The 21,519-nt window shown below is 45.8% G+C and overlaps 1 protein-coding gene across 1 annotated transcript in view; it reads left to right on the top strand.

Moving 5' to 3' along the window:
* The first annotated feature begins 372 nt into the window (after positions 1-372).
* Positions 373-21,519, top strand: part of SUCLG2 (succinate-CoA ligase GDP-forming subunit beta) — a 218,403-nt gene continuing 197,256 nt past the window's right edge. The window contains exon 1 of the mRNA XM_080995832.1: positions 373-522. Within this exon, the coding sequence (XP_080851958.1) occupies positions 436-522 (87 nt within the window). The 5' untranslated portion in view covers positions 373-435. The remainder of the gene's footprint in view (positions 523-21,519) is intronic.

The following is a 21,519-nucleotide window of genomic DNA, read 5'->3' on the forward strand; positions in this document are numbered from 1 at the left end:
GCAGCACAGAATTGCCCTGGAGCGTGAATCTGGGCATGGCGCGCGGGTGCGTTTTTACGCGCGGGGGAAGCACGGCGAGGCGGTGCAACCGGTCGCCGTGGCATTAATTAGGCGCTTTTCGGGGCCACTGGAGTGGCTCAAAGGTCGCCGCGGGCCAGCGGCTGGAAGCAGACGAAGGCAAGCCGCTCCCCGTTTCTTACTCCTCTCCGAAAGAGGTGCACTATTCCGTCCCCAAGCAGCGGTCTCCAAGGTCTGCGAGGGCGCATTTCCCCTCAAGCAGACGCCTCCGCCACGGCGCGCGGGCAGCGCCGGCGCCTTCCTTTCCCCGCCCGCCGCCGTCTCCGCCTCCTCGCCCTCCTCGCCGGGGCCGCCCCCTGGGCTGTCTCCGCTCAGGCAGCCGCCCCTCCTCGCTGCCCACGTGTGGCTCGACTTAAGATGGCGTCTCCCATGGCAAGCCAGGCTGGGACAGCGCTGCGGGACTTGGCTTTGCTCAGAGCTTCCCTGCTGGCGAGGCGCAGCCCGGTGAGTGCGCCCGGCCTCTCCCGGCGTCTCCGGCTTTCCTGCCCTGGCGCCGCAGCGTCCCGGCGGAGGGTTGGAGCGGCTGGCCAGGCTTAGGCGGAGCTTTCCCTCACTGCCCTGGGTCTCCTTTGGGTGCTGCTGCTGCTGCTGTTCTTGGGCAAGGGATCCCGGTGGCAGTTCTGCGAGCTCGGCTTTCCTCTCGGCCTTTTCTTCTAGGAGCGTGTTTAAATTCCTTATTTAGCCTGTGCTGATGTGTGTATATATATATATATACTGGACCCGTTCGCAGTGATAACGGAAAGGCACTCTGTTCATGCTCAAAACACTCGAAGCGCATAACAGCAGGCTTTCGCTCTGATACACAATCCTAGGGGTGTATACTCGGAAGCAAGTCCCACTGATTTGAATGGCAGTTACTGTATGCCTCGCCTTTCAAACCACACCGCACCAACCAGGGCTAGACTTTGAAAGATTCTTGGCAACATGTCCATCCCCTGACTCCCGTAAAGGAGCCTCATCCTGCCACCCAGTGGGTGCAATTCCCTTTGCCTTGCTCATACAGGCAATCTCAGCTAAGCCCTGGTTTAAGTGGCTTAAGGAATACTTGTTGACCTCTTTGCACCTTCGCTGGTGCTAGTCTGGCTCTGCCATGGGAAAATTAAGGCAGTGGAGCTCCCTGTAGCTCCCTTCTGTTACCTTTTGCTCATCCGGTGCAGGAGGCTGCAGCTAATAAGCTTGCCATCAGGTTGGTTTGGACTTCATTAAGATGCTGTGGTGCTGGCCCTTTCCGCTGCACAGCCCAGAGGGCAGGTGGGTGGATGGAGGAGAAACCGCTTGCTCGCCCCAGCAGGATCTAAACCATCCAGCAGCGGTTCTCAACCTGTGGGTCCCCAGATGTTGTTGGACTACAACTCCCATCGTCCCTGAGCTCTGGCCTTGCTAGCTAGGGGTGATGGGAGTTGTAGTTCAACAATATCTGGGGACCCAGGGGGTGGGAAAGGCTGATCCAGAGCAAGCAGAGCTGGTGGCTTCCTTGAACTCCTGCTTGCTTGTTGAAGGAAATGAAAAGGAGGAAGTGTTTCAGCTGTCACTGCACGGTAGCTAGAAAAGAGAACGGGCCCCTCTGCTGCACGTTTAATAAGTGCGTGGATAGAAGACAGAGCTAGTGACCACTCTGTCACCTTCACTGTACAGAGAACGAGGCCCTTAGCGGCCTTCTTATCTGTGGTGGCGGCACCTGCTGTTTCTGTATCACAGGTTAGGCAGGGGTTGGTACTGGTGGGCTATTCTGAGGAGGGCCGTAGCTCAGTACAGGGGCACCTGCTTTGCATGCAGAAGGTCTGTGATTCAAGCCTCAGCATCTTTTGGTAGAGCTGGGAGAGAGGCTAGTGGGAATCCTGACTGCCAGTCAGAGTAGATGATGCTGAACTCGATGGACTGATTTCTGACTTTTGGAATAAGGCAGTTTCCAATGTTCCTAGGAGCCAACATAGCCACACAATCAACCTTTCCTTTTTAAAAATCCTCTTCTGCCATTGCAGCTCATGCAAACAACTCCTGTCCTTGCCCCCAGAGTTCTGGCCTTTTATTTATTTTTCTCTTATTTTCCCTCTCCCCACACAACAGCTCTCTTCCTGTCTTCCATCACCATATTCTTTGATCTTCATTCGTTCTTCCCCCATCCCCCACTCCCTTTGGATCTCTCTTAATGCTTTTTCTACTTCAGGGCTCCCTTTTGTTTTTAATTTTTCTTCCTGATAATATTTCGGAGCAGCTCATGGAATGTGATTTCCCTTGAGCCGTGGCTGTGATGGTGGTCCTGCCACCAGCCACTTTTACCTTCAAGAAATAGGGGAACTGGCCTAGGGGCCTCAGGTCAGCGATTGACCCCCTGCCTGGCTGTGGGTTGCCAGTGGGTGCCTGACAGCGGGTGGCCCTCTAAGCTGTGGCATTGGCACATGCCCACTGACCTCTTGCGTTTTCGTTTAACAGAATAAATGTGGCTGTGTGGAGTTTGCACCCTCAGTTCATTAGTTCTGATGTTCTAAGGGTGTGTCTTGACATCACAGATAAAACTCTGTGACTGAGGCCTGGTGAACTCTGGCTCTGTGCCTAAATTGACACTTCATAGGAGAATAACAGCAGCAGTAGCAGTGAGGCAGCCTAAAGCACTTACCGTAACATGCATAAGCTCAGTAATGCTAACTGTAACCCTGTAGGATGGGGCAGTGCATATCTAGCCTATATTGCATAAGTGTGAGGATATGTGAGAGAGTTTGTCAAACCTACAATCATGGGTGGTGCTGTGAGTTAAACCGCAGAGCCTAGGACTTGCCAATCGGAAGGTTGGCGGTTCGAATCCCCGCGACGGGGTGAGCGCCCGTTGCTCGGTCCCTGCTCCTGCCAACCTAGCAGTTCGAAAGCACGTCAAAGTGCAAGTAGATAAATAGGTACCACTCCGGCGGGAAGGTAAACGGCGTTTCTGTGCGCTGCTCTAGTTTGCCAGAAGCAGCTTAGTCATGACCTGGAAGCTGTACGCCGCCTCCCTTGGCCAATAAAGCGAGATGAGCGCCACAACCCCAGAGTCAGTCACGACTGGACCTAATGGTCAGGGGTCCTTTTACCTTTACCTTTTTACAATCATGGTGAAAAGAAAGTGCACCCTCTTTGAATTCTGTGGTTTTACATAGGAAGACATAATAACAATCATCTGTTCCTTAGCAGGTTTTAAAATTAGGTAAATGCAACCTCAGATGAACAACGACACCTGACATATTACATAGTGCCATGATTTATTTAACAGAAATAAAGCCAAAGTTGAGAAATCACGTGTGAAAAACTAAGTGCACCCTTACTGCTTCCATAGGAATTAAGAGGCTAAGTAAGCAGACAGGTGCTGCTAATCAAATGCTCTTGCTTAATTGATCATCAGCAAGAGTGCCCACCTCTATAAAAGCTGAAGTTTCAACAGTTTGCTGGTGTGGAGCATTCAGGTGTGTTTTAACACAATGCCAAGGACGAAAGGCGACACAATGCTCTTATAGAAGCAATTGGTGCTGCCCATGAAACTGGGAAGGGTTATAAGGCCATCTCTCAACCAATGTAAAGTCTATCATTCTACAGTGAGGAAGATTATTCAAAAGTGGAAAACATTTAAGACGGTTGCCAATCTTCCCAGGAGTGGACGTCTCAGCAATTCACCCCAAGGTCAGACCGTGCAGTGCTCGGAGAAATTGCAAAATACAGACACCCCCCCCCCCCAAGAGTTACATCTCAGGCTCTACAGGCCTCAGCATGTTAAATGTCAAAGTTTATGACAGTACAGTTAGAAAAAGATAGCAAGTATGGTTTGTTTGAAAAGCTTGCCAGGAGAAAGCGTCTTCTCTCTAAAAAGAACATGGCAGCACTGCTTAGGTTTGCAATGTTTCATCTGAACAAACCACAAGACTTCTGGAACAGTGTCCTTTGGACAGATGAGACCAAAGTGGAAATGTTTGGCCATAATGCACAGCATCATGTTTGGTGAAAACCAAACAGCATATCAGCACAAACACCTCATACCAACTGTCAAGCACGTTGGTGGAAGGGTGATTATTTGGGCTTGTTTTGCAGCCACAGGACCTGGGAACCTTGCAGTCATTGAGTCAACCATAAACTCCTCTCTGTGCCAAAGTATTTTAGAGTCAAATGTGAGGCCATCTGCCCGACAGCTGAAGCTTGGCTGAAATTGGGTCATGCACCAGGATCCCAAGCACACCAGTAAATCTACAACAGAATGGCTGAAAAAGAATCAAGGTGTTGCAATGGCCCAGTCAAAGTCCAGACCTCAACGCAATTGAAATGCTGTGCGGGACCTTAAGAGAGCTGTGCATAAGCAAATGCCAGCAAACTTCAACAAACTGAAGCAATGTTGTAAAGAAGAATGGGCCAAAATTCCGCCACAGCCATGGACAACTGATGATGTCCTACAGAAAACAATTCAAGTTATTGCTGCTTAAGGTGGTTCAACAAGCTGTTGAATCCTAAGGTGTACTTAGTTTTTCACAAATGGCCTTTCCGCTTTGGCTTTATTTCTGTTAAATAAATCATGACATGATGTAATATGTCATGTGCTGTTATTCATCTGAGGTTGTATTTACCTAATTTTAAGACCTGCTAAGGAACGGGTGATTGTTATTATGACTTCATATGTAAAACCACAGAATTCAAAGAGGGTGCACTTTCTTTTCCCCATGACTGTACCTAGTGAATTCATGGTGGATCTTCCATTGTGGAAGATGGTTTTCATAGGAGCGGCTGGCCAGATCCACCCCTCTCTCAGAATATGCTTGCAACGTTATCTAGTCACGAGTCTGGTATATGCTTACAACAATGGCCTAGGTGCTATTGCACTACAGTATCTCAAAGACGCCTGCTCTAAGGGTACACAGTGGTCCGTAGGTGTGTTTGCACCATATTTTCTCTTGCAGTCATCTGCTGGATTTCCTAAATCACGTGACCCACCCTTCACTACATAACTCCAGTTCCGCTGGAGGTAAAAAGCTGATAGTTAGCTGTTGGTTTTTATGCATAACTGATGACATATGGTAAAGTAAAAACATTTAGCGGGATGAAAGGATGCTGAAAACTGCACCACCTGGAGCGGCGCAAATGCTGTTAATTGGTCTTCATTGACTTACAGGTCTAACAATCTTCCTAGCCCAGGTGTACATTAAATCCTAAGGACATGTGTGCTCTTAGCATTGCATTTTGTCAGAAAACAAGAAGCGTCATGGTTGGATCCTTGCACGCATAGGTGAGCTGTGGCATCAGGGCTCTTCCTTTGCTAATTGAGAAGCTCCGTCTACTGAGCCAAGGTTGTCCCTGAAAGCAGCTGGTACCAAATGATTACAGACGTTATTACTCTGCATTATATTCTGCTATAAGACCATGGTATTCTACAGAGCGTGCCCTCACTGGCACTCCAGAATATATAGCCTTCTGCTCTCTGTTGATCATTTCCTATTTAAAGATGCTGATATTGTTTCACATGAAATTCTTTTACAGTGTATGTCTGTGGTTTGTTTTTGTTTTGAAAAAGAGAGATTATTGGCCAGAAGTTCCCTGTTCCCCTCTTTAGTTTTGATGTCCAGTTTATTAGTTATGGAAACTTGGAGCTGTTGTTATCTTATACAGTGGTACCTCGGGTTAAATACTTAATTCGTTCCGGAGGTCCGTACTTAACCTGAAACTGTTCTTAACCTGAAGCACCACTTTAGCTAATGGGGCCTCCTGCTGCTGCCGCGCCACCGGAGCACAATTTCTGAAGCAAAGTTCTTAACCTGAAGCACTATTTCTGGGTTATCGGAGTCTGTAACCTGAAGTGTATGTAACCAGAGATACCACTGTACACAGTCTAGGGCTCCGCAGTCCTCCAAATTTTTTTATTGCATCCAGCTGCAGTGATTTCCAAACATGGAATAATAATAATAATAATAATAATAATAATAATAATGATGATGATGATGTTGGAATTTGCATGCTAATTTTCTCGGCTGCCTTTTAGGATAAAACACAGAAGCCCTCTTCAGGCATTCATTGTAAACATGCGCTTGGGCAAGTGGGAATGGGTTGGTAGCCTTACACGCAAGGAAGGTAGCCTAATGGCGATTACGTATCAGCTGGGTATTTGCCCCTGGGTGAATTCATGCTGAATGTCTGAAGAGGATGAGGGGGAGCACAATTATTCATTCCCTGTCCTTTCCAAATTACTAATTCATTGGTTCCTATGCTTTTAGCAGAGGAAGGGAAACTTGGAGATGACTGCATTCCCTTGGGGGTTGGCTACATGCTGGCAGTGGGTGAGGCTAGAGTCAAAGTTGTGTGGGGCATCCACTTCCCTCTCTACTACCCTGTTTCTTTCTTTCTGTCCTGCCCCCCCCCCTTTTGCCATTGGATGGGTCCCATGTTTCCAGTCCCCACATTAGCATTTCACACTTTAGCCTACCCTGTTTGGAAGATGAATTAGGGATGCTTACTAGATGACTAGGGACGCTGGTGGCGCTGTGGGTTAAACCACAGAGCCTAGGACTTGCCGATCAGAAGGTCGGTGGTTCGAATCCCTGTGACGGAGTGAGCTCCCGTTACTCGGTCCCTGCTCCTGCCAACCTAGCAGTTCAAAAGCACATCAAAGTGCAAGTAGATAAATAGGTACCACTCCGGCGGGAAGGTAAACGGCGTTTCCGTGCGCTGCTCTGGTTCGCCAGAAGCGGCTTAGTCATGCTGGCCACTTGACCTCGAAGCTGTACGCCGGCTCCCTCGGCCAGTAAAGCGAGATGAGCGCCGCAACCGCAGAGTCGTCTGCGACTGGACCTAACGGTCAGGGGTCCCTTTACCTTTACCTTTTACTGGACAAATGGAAGCTTCTCATGCCCAAGTGGTGTGAAGGACTATAGAGCAATCTGCTCTGTAGACAGGAGGCCTGCTGTGTCTTTTCCTGGGCTGGGAAAGAACCCCGCCTAAAACCTTGGAGAGTTGTTGCCCGTCGGAGTAGACCAGGCATCCCCAAACTTGGCCCTCCAAGACTACAGTTCCCATCATCCCTGACCACTGGTCCTGTTAGCTAGGGATGATGGGAGTTGTAGTCCCAAAACATCTGGAGGGCCAAGTTTGGGGGTGCCTGGAGTAGATAGTACCTCGCTGGATGGAACAATGGTACAATATAAGAAATGTTACTGGTGGCGTGGTTTTTAGCGCAGACTCCCTTAGGAGGTTGTGGACTCTCCTTCCTTGGAGGATTTTAAGCAGAGGTTGGATGGCCATCTGTTATGGATGCATTAGCTGAGAGTTCTGCATTGCAGGGGGTTGGACTAGATGACCCTTGGAGTCCCTTCCAACTCCTAAGATTCTATGATGCCATGATTCCGCATTGCCGGTTTTCGTTCTTGTTTTCTCGTCCGTCAAGGTAGAACTTTTACAGTGCAAGCCTCTGAATCGTTACCTGGAAGCAAGTCTTATTTTGTTCCCCGGGACTTCTAAATAAATACGCATAACATTGCAACCTCATATAAGAATGGACAAGAAGCAAAATATTGCCAAGGTCTTTGCATTTTAAACGTATTATAAAAATGATTAATGTCTGGAGCTGTCAACTGGTTGAAATTGCCCTGGAAATCCCAATTGACCCTTGAAGGGTAGAATATAAATTTTTGAAATGGAAGCGATAAATAAATCTTGCTTTTCTTTTTTTTCTTTTCAATCATGTCTCTTACCTGATCAGTCAGTTGCATTTAAGTTTATTTGCATACTTACCAGAACCTAAATATAGCTGTCTTCTTGAAATGTTGAAGGAAGGTAAATTACCATTTAATAAACCTAAAATCTGTTTAGAAGGAAAGGCCGTTTAAAATATTTTCCTTTCTGAAGGAGGGAAGTCAGCTCTGAAGAGCAAGTATAAATGTAAAATGTAATACAATATGTGTATGTGGAGTATCTAATTGAAAAACTAATAAAGATTATTTAAAATAAAATAAAATATTTTCCTTTCTATCCTCTAGTGATGCTTGAGCTGCCCTCCCCAAATCATAATTAGGTCACCAATTATGAATGCTCTCTGCAAATGCTTAAGACATACAGATTGTTGTTCTAAACTGGGTAGCATTTTCCTTTTGTGCATTCTGTGGGGAGGAAAAATTGTTGTCTAGACAACTGCATAACACCCCTTTCCTTTCCACATAGCTGTGTTGTGCATCATGACATCTTGCATTACGACTGGCTTCTTAATTGGTTTGTTTTGTGAATTTTTTAAGTTGGTTCGTCGATCCTGAAGCCTCTTCCCCCCACTGCCCCTGCTAATGGTCACATTTCATTTTTCTAAATACAGTGGTACCTCGGGTTAAGTACTTAATTTGTTCTGGAGGTCCGTTCTTAACCTGAAACTGTTCTTAACCTGAAGCAGCACTTTAGCTAATGGGGCCTCCTGCTGCTGCTGCGCCGCCGGAGCACAATTTCTGTTCTCATCCTGAAGCAAAGTTCTTAACCTGAAGCACTATTTCTGGGTTAGCGGAGTCTGTAACCTGAAGCGTATGTAACCTGAGGTACTACTGTAGTGGGTTTTTTCCTGCTCATAAAGGCCTTATATACATTATGCATGTGCAGCAAGCATAAGCCACGATCTAGTTGTGTAGTGAACTTGAATGAGAGTTTAAACTAAGAGTATTTATTTCCGCTTCAAGCAATTTGTTGTTGTTGTTTTTTTATTAAGAAAGATGGCTTCAGAATCTTTCACTTCAGTATTTTGAAGCTTTTGTTCTCTATAGGTTCTCTCTTAGCAAGTCTGGCTTTGGGCCACAATATGTTGTGTTGGGGCCACGATGTTGTGATGCTCCCACAGTGGCGTTGCCTGGAACTGGTACCTGTTCCCTTGCCTCTTCGTCCACTGTAGGTACAAAATGCGCTTGGTGCCTGGCAAATTTCGAACGCTGGACATGTGCATTGTTAGAAGTTGAAATCAGTTTGTGCAATGGCTGAATATGCAACTAACAACACAGCGGCAGTGGTGGTGGGGGTTTTTTATGCCCCTGGTTTTTGGAACGCAGACCCCACAGGAACAAAAGAGAAACGTATGTTTCCAGAAGTCTTAACTTGATTGTGAGGAGAAGACCAATGGCAAAGGAACTCGCTCTGTGTTTGTGAATTGCGAGCTGGGTAAATGTGCAGAGTAAGCTGGATATTTTCAAACTTCAATGGCATTAATAATAATAATAATAATAATAATAATAATATCCCACCTATCTGGCTGGGCTTCCCCAGCATTTCTGGGAGGCTTCCGGCATATATAAAAACACCAGTACAGGGCTACATAGCTCATAAGCATAGTAACTAGGGCTGCAATGTTTTGATCACGAAAACCGGTTTTTCTTATTAACTGGTCAACAGGTTTTAGAAATAATGGTTTTTAATACAAGTGCTTTCATAGGAGGCATTCCCTCCTTTGAATGAGGCTGTGGGTAGTGCCTCTTACGCTTCCTGTGAAACAAAGAGACTTTGCGCTTAAGAAAAAAAGACATTTAAATTCAGTTTCGTGCAGATTTAACTAAACAGTCTGATCATTTTACAGTTGCTTACACAATTAATTAATATTTCCTCAGTCAGGCTACCTCTTGAAAAGTAACACACCTGAACGAAATAATATATTTTAAATGAGTGTGTGTTCTTAATTGATAACCTCAGTGTTTAAATTTGGTCTTTGCTCACACCAATTAACCAACAAATATATGAATTGAGTGAGCTACTAATTAATTGGCTGGAGTCCTATTAATGCCATTTTACCAAAATGTTATTTGGCTTAGTTTGAACTAATTGTTTCTGATATCATTCATAAACATAGGTTGTTGGGTTTTGTTTTTTAAATCTATTTTAGATTTTTAGTTATAAAAGGGCCTTTGAGCAAAGCCCTTATCTGTTTTCTCTACTAATTAATGAGAAGAAAATGAATATTCATGCTGAATCAACTATAATACTAATATTGTTTTCAAATGAGATTAAAACTAGTCTTTAATAGTTTTTAGGGTAGCATTTATTTGTGATCAGAATTTCAGCTGCAAGTTTACTCTCTGAGGTCAATTCCTCCTCCTTGCAATTCAATCTTAGGCTACTTTACTGCAGAGAGAGCTTTATTTCAATTAAAACTGCCATTAGCTGTTTTAATGGAACACAGATGATCTCTGTGTAATATACCAGTATGTTCTTTAAATAATACAAGGGGAATCAATATGTTATGGCCTTGCAAATACTTTTTTCCTGCTTTTGTATAGACCAATTCTTACTATAGCTTGCACAATGTATTATCCTGGGTTAAAATCGGCCCCAAGTTAACCCAGTATTGTGTGTGAGTGAATAGTGATAGATGGATTTGGAAGTGAGAACAGGCAGTTGTGGTTCAGACGCGGCATGGGAGAGTGAAGGGTGGGCAAGAAATTAAACTACTACTATTACTACTAGTGGGACGCGGGTGGCGCTGTGGGTTTGTTGGGAAAAAGCACCAAGGCAAAAGCCAGCTCCAGATGGCTGGAATGCAAAACAGGATGTTATGGTTTGCAGATGTACTGTTGGAGAAAAGGTGGAGCCTATTCTCTGTACTGAGCACCGGATGTTAGCTCAGTGTGTCATCTGACCTGTGCTGGAAGTACAGGGGAGGAGTTGTGACTCTTCTGATGGAGACTGAAGGGTGCGGTCGCATTTCTATGTACTGCTGAGTGACAGGAATAAAACATGTAAATAGGACTCCTGTCTGTCTCATTTCCCCTCCCTGGGGAGAATGCAGGGAGGGAGAGAAGCAGAGAAGCAGAGGGTGTGTTTTCCTCACATCTAATGAGGGAAATCGCCGGTTTATGACCTAGCCTGCCGGGAGACGCAGTGGAGAGGTCATCAAGTATCTCACTCAGTTGCCCGGGGGAGGCCAGTTTACCTCTGACTGTGAGCTGAGATACTAACATATGGTAGCAGAGGATGGTTGCGATTCATCGGACATCTGCATGAGAGGCTGGTGGATTGTCCTCCTCTGCTCCAAGGAGGAAGAGAAGCGTCTGAAAGAAGCCAGAGGCTCAACAGACAGCTGGTGGAAAGAAGAGGTGTTTTCCAGAGCAACAAAGTTCAAGGTATGCTGCATTTCGGGCTAAAAGTGTGAACGCAGTTTGATTAATTCACTGGTTCACGGAGCTGCGTTTCAACGAAAACAAGAGCTCCGGGAGGAAGAGGCCTGCAGCTTAAAGGCTGAAGCCTGCATTCCACAAATTCTTGTGGTTGATAAACTGTCCTATTGAAATGCATTGTTGCTAAGTAACGGAAAGTTGGAAAGTTACTGGCAAAGGGGCTGGACTGTGAGTGTGAGCCTGGGAAAGCGAAACAAAATCAGAGAATGTTTTGGCTACAAGTTTACGTGCCCTTGGAAGGGACTTTCCATAGCAGCCAGAGTTTAGCTGCCAGGTGCAAAAGAGCGTAAACAACTTGCAGTTTGCCTGCGTGAGAAAGAAAAAAACAACTGTTGGATTTTACAGCTTGTTTGAAAGTGAGAGAGGCTTGGATTCAAAATGGATGCCAAGAAGGGGGGAGACTTGCCTAACTCATCTCCCCTGACCAGAGAAAGTTATTCATCAGGGTCTGGATGGATAACTACCCCAGAAGGGGTGAGCCAAGATGATGCTGGCCAAGTTCCTAAGAGCTCAACGAACACCTGGAGCTTCTGTTCTCACATGAGACCCGAAAACCTTAAAATAGGCAACAGAAGGTTTTCTATTGAACAGCTTCTCAAAAGGAGAACATCCCAACTCTGTTGAGACCTTTCTCAACCACACATGAAGATAGGACGCTAGCGATTCGGCCCAATATTCATGTGGCAAATGTGAACTCAGCAATTGCGCATTCATCCCCTTTTGCAATTCTTTGTTCACTCTAACACAGACCCCCCCTGTTCCACGCTTCGGTCGAAACAGCAACTTTGTGGTCTATCCCTTTTCCATCCAGGAACTTCTGAAACTTCTGTAACAGAAAAACCTGTTTGTCATCTGTGAAAAGACAATCAATGTTAGCATCATGCATACTTTTAACCTTGTCACAAAACTCCTGAAACTTTTCTAAAGTTTCTTGCGGTTTCTCCATCATATAAACCCAAGAATAATTAGTGAAACAATCCACACACAAAAGGTAATATTTTGCACTGCCTCTAGATGGTTCTAGAGGACCAATCACATCAGCATACACCCGCTGAAATGCTCTGTCGACCTTCTTGGTCACCTTCCTGGTGCTCACACTGGTCACACCTGCAAGAGAGATTTCGTTAGAGTCAGAAGAATTACATTTCATGTAATCACTTTGATCAAAAGTCAACAAATACAGTCCATCTTTCTCTTTGGCAGTAAGAAACAGTTCTCCATCTTTGTAGATCTTGCAGCTTTTAGCATCATAGGTCAGTTTCAGTCCTTTCTTTGCAATCTGCGACACACTCAGCAGATTAAATTTCAGTTCTGGAACCAGGTAAACATCACTTATAGTCAAGTTCAGACTCTCAAGATACACAGTCCCAATTCCTGTTGCTTCCAACTCTTGACCGTTGGCCTGTTTCACAGCGAAGCTTTGCTTCTTCAACGTCGAAAACAGTTGTCTGTGCGGGCACATATGAACCGTTGCGCCCGTGTCAATTATGAACGAGTTCCCAACATCTGGCGTGGTTCCTTTCGCCATCATAGCCTTTGCAGGTTTCACCTGGCACTTGGAACGGCTTTCGCCTGACGCCTCAGGCTTCGTAGAGCTGCTCTTTGCTCTTCTTGACTGGCGCGGCTTCTTACAGTTTTGCTGTAGATGCCCAGTCTGTCCACAATTGTAGCATCGGACAGCACTCAATGCTACTCCATGCTTCCCAGTAGCATCATCAGTGGGGAGATTTGAACTCTGTTCTTCCCTCCCCCTGTCAGCAACACCCATTGCACCTTGTTCAGGAACACCAACAGTTCCAACAGCCACAGTTCCTGCACTCTCCCCTCTGGGGTCAAAGCTCTCCTCAGCTTTGACCCCAGAGGGGCTCAGCTAAACCACAGAGCCTAGGACTTGCCGGTCAGAAGTTCGGCAGTTTGAATCCCCGCAATGGGGTGAGCTCCCATTGCTCAGTCCCTGCTCCTGCCAACCTAGCAGTTTGAAAGCATGTCAGAGTGCAAGTAGATAAATAGGTACCGCTCTGTCGGGAATGTAAACGGTGTTTCCGTGCGCTGCTCTGGTTCACCAGAAGCGGCTTAGTCATGCTGGCCACATGACCCGGAGATATACACCGGCTCCCTCGGCCAATAAAGCGAGATGAGCGCCGCAACCCCAGAGTCGGTCACGACTGGACCTAAGGGTCAGGGGTCCCTTTACTTTTACCTTTATTACTACTAGTAATAGGTAAGATGGGAATCTTGGTGGGTGCTAAAGGACTGGAAAAGCTAAGAGCAGAAGAAGAGCCTGCTGGATCAGGCAAATGGCCCATCTAATCCTGCGTCCTGTTCTTACAGTGGTCAACCAGAATAATAATTTTATTATTTATACTCCACCCATCTGGCTGGGTTCCCCCAGCCACTCTGGGTGGCTTCCAGCAGAATAGTAAAAGCAAAACATTAAGCATTAAAAACCTCCTTAAACAGGGCTGCCTTCAGATGTCTTCCAAAGTCAGATAATTGTTTGTTTCCTTGACATCTGAAGGGAGGGTGTTCCACAGGGCGGGCGCCACTACTGAGAAGGCCCTCTGTCTGGCTCTCTGTAACCTCACTTCTCACGGTGAGGGAATCACCAGAAGGCCCTCGGAGGAAGACCTCAGTGTCCAGGCAGAATGATGGGTGCAAAATGTTCCTGGCGCCTAGCTAATTTTGAACATTGAGGGGGAGCTCCCGTTGCTCTGTCCCAGCTCCTCTCAACCTAGCAGTTTGAAAGCCAGTGTGAGTAGATAAATAGACACCACTGTAGCAGGAAGGTAAACGGCATTTTCGTTCACTCTGGTTTCTGTCACAGTGTTCCGTTGCACCAGAAGCAATTTAGTCATGCTGGCCACATGACCCGGAAAGCTGTCTGCTGCCCCTCGGCCTGAAAGCGGAGATGAGCGTCACACCCCATAGTCAAATACAACTGGACTTAACTGTCTAGGAGTCCTTTCTTTTTTACCTGTTCCTTCTGTATTGTACAAAACCTGTCTCTAGAGTCAAGGCAGTCAGAAATTCTTCTGTGAATGCATTATAGAAAATGATCAGCTGTCGTCAGCAATGTAAGGCCAGCAGGTCTTGGCCATGATAACATGATCTGCACCCAGACTTTGGCAACAAGCAGCTAACACAGATCCTACATGCCTTAGGTCTTGTTTGCTTGTTTTCCACTTGCCCCGTGCTTTCTAAGCATGGGTCCAAGCGGTTTTGCCTTTGTCCCACTGCTTTGCCCTGGAAAACCCACTCTTTAGTGCTAAATCACAACAAATGGCAATCCATTTGTGGATTGGAAAACTCAATTGTTGTTTGTTCTGATGCAGAGCTACATAGCAGGTTTCCTGGGAGAAGGTGCTCAAGCAAGCACAAGTGTGGATTTTAATAAAAATGCTTACCGTACTTTTCCGTGTAGAAGACTCCCCCTATTTTGGGAGACTCAAATTTAAGAAAATGGGGGGAGATGAGCTTTTTTTGTGGAGGGGATTACCCAGAGTTATTGAGCTTTTTTGGGGGGAGGGGGGACAGACACACCGCAAAATCCGCCTCTTGTATCCGCCTCTCCAACAGAAGCTGCAAATTGCCTGCCCAATTGCTGCAGCGACGACCGATCCACACGACCAATTGATGCAGCAACCAACAACAGGAACAAAAATTAATAATTGGACTTTACACAGAAGTAGCTTTTAAGGCTTAGTATGTAAATATGATCTTGTTCTTATGTATGATGAAACCAGTTAAGTCATGCTGAAAGTAAAAGCAGTAAATAATGCTGTGGATAAAAGAAGCTGTCAAGTTCTTTTATTTATTTGTCTGCCAAAACTTCAAAATGCCTTTTCTCGTCTTTAAACATGGTTTGTTTTATGGAGCCAAGCATACTTCGGCTATTCTCTCACAAGCTTTCAATTTTGCAAAGGGATGTTGCAATTGTAACTAAGTTTTTAAAAGTTTCTGGATCGGGAGAGGCTGAAAGAAGTAAGAGCTAGTGCTTTAAAATGCATGTTCTTTGTTCTCCAAATATTCCAAAGCCTTTTCAAAAGGGTATGTGAAATACTAAATGTGTTGATAAAAATGTTTAATTAATTCAGTGTCTAATTACTACATACAAGTGAAAAGACTTTCTCAAAGGCAACATTCTTCAGTTAACTGCATCACACCATATGAAACTGTCTAGGTTGTTAATCATAATTTTACTTGTCCCTTTTATATAATTTCTTACAAACTAAAAATGCTTTGGGTTTTTTGACGTATCTGGAATAACAGATACAGGATTTGCAATGACCAGGGGGAAAAAAGAGTTTATTAACACGTGTACCTTACGGCAAGAAATAATTCCTTCTCTCCTGCCCTCACAGAGCCCCACCTCAGAAATACCTGTCTGAGAATGCTACATTTAAATTGCAAGTGTTGTTTTGTTGGGGGGTTTTTTGTTTTTGTTTTTTGCCACAAAATCAAAGAAACTTTCAACAACTGTGCACAAAAGCACTAGTTATTGACTGTCAGCATCGCCCTTGAGCCAGTGCCATCAACTGGACTCACACACTTCAGCCCCGACTGGGCTAGGCGAGCTGGGTAGCACTTCCAGAGACCACCTTCTGCTCAGGAACAGGTCAAAGTGCTGTGGACTCACAGCTTAGAATTGTGAGCACCGGATTCACTCCAACAAGAAGACAGTCGTCACACAGCAGAGTACAGCAGACTCTAGCAGAGTATATAAACAACTCGGAGAGCAGCTCTGTAGAATTTCTTCTTTATTCTATAACTACAACTATAATACAACTATATACAGAGCTAAATAGGTCTAAGCATAAATGAATGCTGCACTGCACTGAGTGTCTGCAGCTGCTCTTAGCAGCAACCTTATCTCTACACACAATCTCTAACACTCAGTCTCTCTCTCTCTCCCCCCCCCCCCCCGACACTGACTGACTGACTGATTTGGTGCTGGAGCAGAATAAGTAGAGAGCAGAACACGCCGCCTCCTCTCTGGAGAATCAGCTGACTCCTCAGGAGATTCTTGGATATGGGAGGGGTGAAATCTCCTCATTGACATCCCATTGTGGGTGCATTGTTTAGACAGGTTCTAATGTAAGATGATGAGTGGGCTCCTTGGGAAGGAAGGGTGTGATATAAATCCAATAAATAAATAAATAAAATTGTTGTGGAGCTAGGGGTTGCAGCTTGGAGGATGTGCTAGAAGTTTGCAAAAAAAAAAATTGTGGTGTTTTGAAAGAGGATAAAGGTGCCCTTTTCTCCCTCTGCACCACCTAATCAAATTAATGGGTTGTTGATTAAGGGCAGACGAAAGGGGAATACTTTTCAAAGGAATGGATAAGCCCGTGTTTCTCAAACTTGGGTCCCCGGCTGTTGTTGGACTACAACTCCCATCATCCCTAGCTAGCAGGATCAGTGGTCAGGGATGATGGGAGTTGTAGTCCAACGACAGCTGGGGACCCAAGTTTGAGAAATACTGGTACCATAGGACAAGGCGATAACCAAGGGTTTAGAAGTGGATTGTAGAATGCCATGGGTGTGCAATTGCGGTTAAATGGAGCCTCTGTGTTCAATACCAGTTGCTGAGGGGCTGTCACACCATGGGAGAATGATTGTCAGCATGACTTGCTTATGGGCTTCCTGGAATAACCTGGCTGGCCACTGTGGGAAGCCAGGTTGATCCTCAGATCTGACCCAGCAGGGCTCTTCTCATGTTAGCCCTCTCTCCACAAGGCCTCTTGGTTGATACAAAGCTATGGCACTGCCAAGTGGAAATTAACCATTCTCGCCCTTGCTTTTGCTGCAAGAGCTTGGAAACCATAAATGGCGATATAGACATGCCTCTGGAATTCCACAAAACACTGGTCCTAAGAGGTCTACATTGGTTCCCAGCATGAAGTTGTTACGGTCAGTGTCACACTTATTAACAACTAAAAGAGGTGCCAGTACTGCATATCCTTGACTACCCCCTGGGGGAGAAAAAACCTGATTCCCAGTATATTGACCTTTAAAGCCCTAAATGGCTTCGGCACTGTATACTTGAATTGTATACCTGAATCTCCACCCGCATAGTTCAGCCCAGACACTGAGATGTAGCTCCAAGGGCCTTCTGGCAGTTCCCTCACTGTGAGAAGCGAAGTTATAGGAAACCAGACGCAGGGCCTTCTCAGTAGTAGTGCCCACTCTGTGGAATGCCCTCCCATCAGATGTCAAGGCAATAAGCAACTATCTTACTTTTAGAAGACATTTGAAGGCAGCCCTGTATCGAGAAGCTTTTAATGTTTGATGTTTTATATTTTCAAATCTGTTGGAAGTCACCCAGAGTGGCTAGGGGCAGCCCAGTCAGATGTTGTTGTTGTTTCTTGGACGTCAGTAAACCGTTGCAGCTTTTTGCAAGCTCTCCTTCACAGTCTTTAGTTTGGAAACCTGTTCTTGTTTTGAATTTGGGACTGCGGAAGGCCCTCTAAGTGACTTGGGAGCGAGGCATGCTTCTCTCTGTGTGCCTCACTGGAGAAGGAGAGAGAGGGAGAGAGAAAAAAAATTGGCAGAACTTCCCTGTAGCTTGTGTTGTGCTGATTATGTTCAGACACAAAGCAGAACCTCTCTCACAATTCATTATCCTTGGTGTCAAATCCTTCACTCAGTAATCGTGTTTGCTGAAGAAGAATGCTTGGTCCCCTGTTATGTACCGATGATTCATGCGCCGCATTCGGGTCCCTGGGTGATCTGTTTCTTTGGCATCAAGCCTCAAAAGGCTTTCCTCTGGTGGCGTATTTCGAGGGAAGGGCTTGCTAATGGCTCCTTGCTTTACTCTCTCTGAATCTGGTAAGTGTTCTTATGAGCATTATGAGATCAAGACGGCAAATGGGTCATTATGCCAAATGATTGCCAGGAAGATCCAGCAAATTGAAGCCTCTTAGCCAGGAGTTTCCCAACACAGAGATTGCATTAGGACACAGTGGCCGCTCTTTCTCTTATTACAACAGGGGAACAATAGCCATGCCAAGAAATGTTGACACAGCTCAGCTTCGATAGCGAGGTTGCTGGTTGTGGTGGAGCCCAGGTAGACAAAATCGTCTCCCACCTCAAGTGGCAGGGCAGGTATGGAGTGCATAAAAGGAACTCTTCCATGTACAGTGGTACCTTGGGTTACATACGCTTCAGGTTACATACGCTTCAGGTTACAGACTCTGTTAACCCAGAAATATTGCTTCAGGATGAGAACAGAAATTGTGTTCCGGAGGCACGGCAGCAGCAGGAGGCCCCATTAGCTAAAGTGGTGCTTCAGGTTAAGTACAGTTTCAGGTTAAGTACGGACCTCCAGAACGAATTAAGTACTTGCCCTGAGGTACCACTGTAGTGAAGTTTAGAGCACTTATTTGGCAACGTTGGCCAGTCATGTAATGCACTTTCATAACCATGCCAGAAAGTCCCCAAACTTAAAGGCACCGCATGAACCAATCTTAGGAGCACATCCTTGTAAAACCCGTGTGACTCACAGCCCCCTTTGCTCCAATTTGTTTAGGATTCAGGGAAAGTAAATGAATAACCATAATAGAATTTTTAGGGCCCTTTCGCACGATAGCTCCTCCAGGGACACGCAGAGTTTTGTTCAGTTGCATCTAGGTGAAAGATGATGCTGTATTTCCATTTAGTTCTTCTTCAATGTGCATCTTTATTCTGAAATTCAGACACACCTGTATCTTCAGTGCCTTTATACGAGTTACATTAAAAGAAAGAAAGAAATGCTCATTGCCAGTTAAAGGCTTTGAAGCCTGAAGCCAATATATTGTACTTCTGGGTTAAGAAAATTAACTCATTTGAATGAAGGCTGCTGGACATTGCATATTAAAATTTCACAAACATAATCCCCGTAAAGCTGTTCATTAGGTGGTTCAGAGGCTGTGTGTGCTTTTTTAAAGCAACCTCATAATGCATTTCCGGCTTTCAAAACCATTGCTGCATATTTTGGCCCAATGACAGTAAAGCAGGCATTTTTTTAAAAATACCATTGTAGCTTTATGCAATTGCCTGTGAAACTTGCTGCTAGTGAGTTTGCAGCTCAAGGTATGGAAAATGACACCATCTATATCAGGCATAGGCAAACTCCGGCCTTCCAGATGTTTGGGACTACAATTCCCATCATCCCTAACTAACAGGACCAGTGGTCAGGGATGATGGGAATTATAGTCCCAAACATCTGGAAGGGTCGAAGTTTGCCTATGCCTGATCTATATCAAGAGTGCGGGAGCTCTGCTCTCAGGCCAGACTAGGTCTTCCAGGTCTCCCCAGGTTGCTTTGGGTAAGCCACACTCACCTGCCCTATACCTGATGTCATAATGACTTCAGGTGAGGGCAGGGCTTCAAACCTCCCCCCCAACCAATCAGGAGCTTAAAGAGATACTCCCATCGTTCCTTTGCTGGAGCAAGGCACACTGATGGGTGGTATGAGCTTGCCTTGCACCAGGAGAGTGAAGTAGCATCCATTGGAAAAAGCACTTCTCAGTCCCCATGCTGCTTCCTGAACCTCTGAAAACTGGAGGTTCAAAGAGTAGTGTGCTGGGCTGTTTGAAAGCCCTTTTGCAAGCAGCCCCCTGTTGCTCTTTAAACCTCAGAAAATCAGAGGATCAAGGAGCAGTGCAGGTCTGTTTGCAACAGGGCTTTCAAACAGCCTATTTGGAAGGCCCCACAACCTTGGTTTCAAAGAATAGCATTGCCTGGCAGCATAGTGACGTCAGGTGGCTGGGCTTCCCCACTTGTCAAATTTGACAGGGGGTGAGGTGATAAAGATCTGTCCTACTGGCCAGCAAAAGTTCCGGATCCTTGATCTAACTGAGCCACTGTGTTGACATGGGGTCTGTATAAACTCCCACCATGATTTGGGAACAGGTGGGTGTGGCCAGAAGTAGGTGTCACCTCTCCCAAAGGCAAAAATGCCGTGTGACATTTTAAAATGTCCCAGGCAGCCGCACTACCTGTACACTCCTTCGCCTCTGTGAACATGGCACAAGTTCTGGTAGGCTGGGCAGAATGGGCACTTAGTGGTTGGGTCAGGGGGCTTTTGTACTGATCATGTCACCTGTGCCCAGCGAGGCCTGATCTGCTGGTGCTTGGCAGCAGGCGTTGTTTGCTGCACTCCCAAAACAGGCCTCCGTCTCATAGCGTTGTAGAATTGGAAGGGAGCCCGGGGGTCATCTGGTCTGTACATGGAGCTTTCCTGCAGGCACCATAAACATAAGATGCCTTTTAAGAACGTTCAGTGCAGGCAAATAAACAAGGAAGGAGGGTATCTGAAGGTTTTGCTAATTTTGAGTTCCCTGGACACTTTGACGGACACTTTGATTAAATCTGTCTCTCTGTGTTGTGACAAGGAGACCTGAAGATGCTCGTCAAGTATTTTTTATTAGTACAAACACAACACATTTGTCCTACTTACTTATCCTTGGGGAAACCAGCGGTGGGTCCCAAGTTTGCAAGTTGTACCCGGCAGTTGAGCATCTTTGCCTAGGCAGACACCTGCTTGAAGTCCGTGGAGGTCTCCGAGACAGTTTAATGAGCAAAATAAAAACCTCCCCCTTCGACAACCTTCCATTGCATCTGCTTTATTCCTATCTTGTTTAACAGTGTTGACTGCCTGTCATTGAGCAGAGACAGGCAGATGCTCGGCTTAGAAAAGGGCAGTCTTGAAAAGGCTGGAGATTATTATTATTATTTTAAGATTCCCCACTTTCCCCCCCTCCCTAGTCGAGACGCAAGGTGTCAAACAAAATCCCTACAATATCAAAACATGGGAAGATGGGACTGAGACAAAGATGACTAGAATACTATAAATACGACAACGAAACCTTTTAAAGTGGTGCAACAGTAAATTAATTTGTGAATTAAGAGTGGGGCGATTAGTCTCAGCCTAGGGGCTGCATTCCAAGCTGGACCAGCTTCCGGTAGTCACAAGATAGTGGTGCCACGGTGGGAGGTCAACAGTGGGTGGGGTCAAGGACAAGTGGGTGGAGTAATGGGTGATAAAAAACCAGAGGTTTCTTCTCTCTAACATTCTTCAGTGTCATTCTTGATTCTTAGGTGTCAGATGTTCACATTTACTCAGGAGCAAATCCCAGTGACTGGCCCCTGAATAAACATACAGTGGTACCTCAGGTTAAGTACCTAATTCGTTCTGGAGGTCCGTTCTTTACCTGAAACTGTTCTTAAGCTGAAGCACCACTTTAGCTAATGGGGCCTCCCGCTGCTGCCGCGCCGCCGCTGCACAATTTCTGTTCTCATCCTGAAGCAAAGTTCTTAACCCGAGGTACTA

The sequence above is a fragment of the Podarcis pityusensis genome, assembly GCF_964106645.2.
Source record: "Podarcis pityusensis genome assembly, chromosome: 2".
NCBI lineage: Eukaryota > Metazoa > Chordata > Lepidosauria > Squamata > Lacertidae > Podarcis > Podarcis pityusensis.